Genomic DNA, 5000 nt, shown 5'->3' with positions numbered 1-5000 from the left:
AATGGTCATACTGAGTAATATGTAATAGAAAATTTTGCAGTGTATGATGCTAATAATGATGTATGTATGCAATGATGCATCTGAGAAAAATTAGAATAAGGAACACATAAAAAATAATGAATTTTAAATACTTATAAATATAAAGACACAAACAATATGGGAGTTACACTTATTGTACACAGAATAATTAAACAAAGTAAATGAAACCAATAGTTCTTATATATGACATATAAGTTATTCTTATATCATATTCCCATATCCACACTCACAAATATACTTGCAGACACTATACATATATCCCACCATCATATATAAGAGGTGTATGTTATGACAGAGTTTTTACACCTCTAGCAATTTTTATGGTAAAAGCAGGTTGAGAATCCACTGTGATACAGATAATGTGTAAGACTTGCTGAAAAGGTTCTCTACAGCCTAATGAAAAAGGTATGAATGACAATGAACCGTTTCATATGGCAAGACGTACAGAATTCATTCTTGCTATTATCTTTATAACAATTGCTATACTATGTTTTGCTCTCGTCTATAGCTTCTCATAGCTTTAGCCCTCCTACAGTGCCTTGTCATTAACAAAACTCACCAATGGGTTTGGCGAATGTACTCTCCACCATATGAGACAGGCTCAAGTATTGTCGAGTCGACACAGGGGATCTATCGGTAGTCTCTATCCATTCATGTATGTTCTGTGAAATTGTAAAAGCAGAAATTCCTTATCCTATAAACTTGAATAAAAATCCATGCACATGAGAATGCAATACAAAAATGTTTTTCCTTCCATCAGAAGGATGTTTCAACAATATCAATATATCCTGACACAAAATATGGTATCATTATTTCATACTCACTGCAAATCAAATGATCTTGTTATTTAACAGGTCTATCATTTCTTTTTAATTTATATTTATAGAAATATTGATACTTTTTACTTCTCATCCTACGTTTTTATTCATTCACCAGATTAATTTACTGACCTTCAAGTGACTTCCAGATTGACTGTGGTCACTCATAGACTTCACATGGTTCATCGTTTTATGGCACACCTGAAAAGAACAAGTATTACTTTTAGTCAAATATGTTTAAGATTTGCATGCAAGTACTATTTGTCAGCTTTCTTTATTTACTTTTATGAAGGAGTGAGTGAATTTGACCCAAGAACTGTGCAATTAAGAAATCTAGCCATCCTCTTGTTGTGCAATAAATGATAAAATATGATAGTTGAAAAAACAATTTTTTCTTTTTTTTCAAGACGTGATAGACATGATAGGTAAAGCATATTTCCCTTATCGATGGATGCTGGACTTGTCAAGATAATGGACTGAGAAAGTGACTTTGATATACAACCTTCATCTACCAAAAACACAAGCTGTATGTCACAACTATTAGGTTAAGAGGCAGGATAATGGAAAATATTGAAAAGGTAAGAATAAGAAAAATTAACTAAACTATCTGTGTAATCAACATTTCAGCATCATTTTTTCATCAGAATTACTAATGCAGATATAATATTGAAACATAAATCATATGTTGCACTGTGGAATTATTTACCCTTATTCATAACATTTCTACAAGACAGAGTAACATTAGCAATGATGAGTTTTGTAAATCTGAATTGAAGTTCTCACTGTACATTTTTTTCTGGCACTACAAGTCAAGTCTTATGCTCAAAACTCAAAAAAATCAAGAACATAGATCCTATTTGATAAAATATTGGTACACAATATTCAAAGAAACACTTATATTTATATTCTGATAACCATGAAGGAGTGAATGATTTTAAGAGGAAAGCAAAGGATGAGAGACAGCCGCATAACATAAGAAATGATGATATGTATTTCCAAAGGCAAAAGTTAAGCCTTAATCATACATATAATGGGCTGAATCTTGTTCATAAAATTAGTAATAAAAAGTAATATTACATGACTATTCTAGTTGCTTGTATATGCTAAAATCCAATTCTGATAATAACAAAACACTCATTATATTACAATTTTAATTTTCTGTTTAATGCATCAAAGTAATATGAACTTACATTGCAAAAAAATTGTATCCTCTGCCTAGAGTCAAGCTCTACATCCCATTCCTGACCATATATCAATTCTGTAAGAAATGTTGAAATGATTAACATTTTCTCTCATATCCAAAACTAACAATGATACACAAACAGACAAGAGAGAGAGAGAGAGAGAGAGAGAGAGAGAGAGAGAGAGAGAGAGAGAGAGAGAGAGAGAGAGAGAGAGAGAGAGAGAGAGAGAGAGAGAGAGAGAGAGAGAGAGAGAGAGAGAGAGAGAGAGAGAGAGAGGGAGAGGGAGGGAGAGGGAGAGAGGGAGAGGGAGAGAGAGGGAGAGGGAGAGAGAGAGAGAGAGAGAGAGAGAGAGAGAGAGAGAGAGAGAGAGAGAGAGAGAGAGAGAGAGAGAGAGAGAGAGAGAGAGAGAGAGAGAGAGAGAGAGAGAGAGAGAGCATGAGAAGAACAGGGGAATATATACTGCAAATAATCACAAGCCAACATAAAAAAATATGTGCTAGATTTTATGCTATAAATCAACATGAAATTCATTCTATATGAAGAGAAATACAATATTTCACCCTTACTTGCTGCTGCTCTGAATTTCTCCATTCTGCGTTTGTGGTAACTAGCATTTTGAAATGAAGCCAACACTTCTATAGCTTCAGACTGTGGATAAAAAAGTGTAAGAATTCCAATATCCATATAAATCTATATGTATCTGTCTATATATCTATATATGCATTAGAATTTTCACAAGTTACCCTGAGCTCTCTACATTTATTGACTACAATTGCCAATTGTAGTCATTAGGTTAAGAAAAAGTGTTAAGATGTGAACAGAAAACATGAATACCAATAAGATGATTAAATGAAACAAAGACACAATACTAGGGAAATATTAAAAATAGGATGTTTCAAAGCTAAATTCATCAGCTGTTAAGTCCAAGAAGAATCCATTCCAGATATAATGTCTGCTGTAGAAGTAAACCTTGAAATAATATATTTTTTCCATCTTCCTTATACAGACAGCTGTGTTTATTCATGTAAAGAAATAATGCAATAAACAAATTATTAAACATATATCTGAACATTTTATAATAATTTTCCTAATGTGATCATATAAACTAAGAAAGATTAAACAGAAACAGTTCATATCTTACCTCATCCATTTTACCTCAGGTATCACAGTCTAGGAAGCTCATTAAACTGTGAGTAAAATAAAGAATGTCAAAATTTTGCATTAGAATTCTCTCTTCAAATAATATAATCCCATATATCAAATGGGGTAGCTCAATCTGTGGTAATACTATAAAGGTAATCATAATTTTAAAGGTAATAATAAAATAAATATTCTCAATCTAAGATTTTTTATCGCAATATATTACACAATGTTAATTCTAATCATATTTTGTTTATTTGAAAATTTAATCTCTGCAAATCCCTTCATATTGTCAAAAATGTGTACTTACCTTTAAATTTTGAAAATTATGAGATATACAATATGATATAACGTAAACATACAATATAATTGTACACATGCATCATAGAAAGCATGAATATTGTGTATCACCTTAATATGAGTACCAAAATGAAATTAGATAAGTATGAATTACAAATGCATAACTTCTAGTAATACTGATATATAATATAATTAGTAATATTTTAATCATCATCAAATACAATTTTTAAATTAATCTAATTATGCAGCTAATGAGAACAATAATAATAGAGCATCTGAGCAGTAATTAAAATAATCATATTTGATAATAAAACCATGGTTATTGATATAATGAATGATATCTAATACTGACAGTTAATAACACTTGATTCAACATTAATATTCAATGACAAAAAGCAGGATTAACCTAATAAATAAATGCTTAAGTAAAAATTAAAATCATAACGAAGTTTAATTCACTTGATTCCTTTCTTATCCGAGATTTAGGACAGAATCTTTAAAAACATATTTCACCAAGCCTTAATAGATGATAAAATTATATTATAAGGTATTACATATTAACATTTCCTATCTAAGTATAGTAATAGATAGATCATCTCAAGAAAAAATAGAAAATAAATGAGTTATTAAAAGACAATTCACTTCATCAAAAGTTATTGGACGGTAAAAGAATGTATCTCACAAGTTATTGTGAGAAATGAGAAGTTAAAAGAAGGTACAAATAAATAATGATGTCATGACATTAAAGATAAAAATATTAATATAAAATATAGAAGACAAAATACAGGCCAATTTAAATTGTAAAAATAAATATAAATGAATTTCTGGTAAAAAGACAAAATAACAACCTAAATATTAAAAGATATATATGTGGACTTTATACAAAATTAAAAAAAGAAAATTGTACATAGAAACTTAAAATAAAATACAATCTGTATCAAGTGGAAAAACTTCAATCTGAATTTTGCCTATATATATAATTAATAAAAATAGAAAACAGTTCATGTAAATTTTAGGTAAACAAAAATAATTATAGGCCTATAATATTCTAAAAAAGTAATTTGACTTGAAGACTTTAGTAAAAGTAATGAACATGAAGAAATATGCCAATAATATTAAATTCAAATAGGAAAAAATAAAGAAACATGATCTGTAATCATATAAACATTACATCACTAACTGATGGTTACATCCCCATAATCCATAACATCATAAGGGCACATCAGAATTGATAAAGTTTTTTTTTTTTATAAATAAGTTAGCTGTTTTATTATTTCCACTTGTTATTAGTCAAAGAACAATGTCTAGATCAAATCTACCATATGGATTTAATAAATAGACAAAAGGAAGAAAAAAAACATACAGGTTAATTCAACTGGAAAACGAGTATTTTCTTCCTCCTTCTCTCCCTTTCCTTCTGCGGTGGCTTTCCCATTAATCATGGTCACAATCTTACCTGACACTACAATCTTGAATCTTACCTGACACTACAATTTTGCAGTCCTGGCTTCACTATGAA

At 29.6% G+C, this 5000-nt stretch overlaps 1 protein-coding gene across 1 annotated transcript in view; it reads right to left on the bottom strand.

Moving 5' to 3' along the window:
* Positions 1-4926, bottom strand: part of LOC122263243 (uncharacterized) — a 6896-nt gene extending 1970 nt beyond the window's left edge. Inside the window, exons 1-6 of the mRNA XM_086555609.1 lie at positions 4845-4926; positions 3183-3228; positions 2608-2689; positions 2048-2115; positions 990-1058; positions 599-701 (exon numbers count right to left, since the gene is read on the bottom strand). Coding sequence (XP_086411735.1) covers positions 599-701; positions 990-1058; positions 2048-2115; positions 2608-2689; positions 3183-3191 — 331 coding nt within the window. The 5' untranslated portion in view covers positions 3192-3228; positions 4845-4926. The remainder of the gene's footprint in view (positions 1-598; positions 702-989; positions 1059-2047; positions 2116-2607; positions 2690-3182; positions 3229-4844) is intronic.
* Between the last annotated feature and the right edge of the window lie 74 nt (positions 4927-5000).

This window comes from Penaeus japonicus, unplaced genomic scaffold, assembly GCF_977035675.1.
Source record: "Penaeus japonicus unplaced genomic scaffold, GWHDUDI00000001_assembly GWHDUDI00000031, whole genome shotgun sequence".
NCBI classification, from domain to species: domain Eukaryota; kingdom Metazoa; phylum Arthropoda; class Malacostraca; order Decapoda; family Penaeidae; genus Penaeus; species Penaeus japonicus.
The sequence above is the reverse complement of the archived record's forward strand: the minus strand, read 5'-3'. Positions and strand labels throughout refer to the sequence as shown.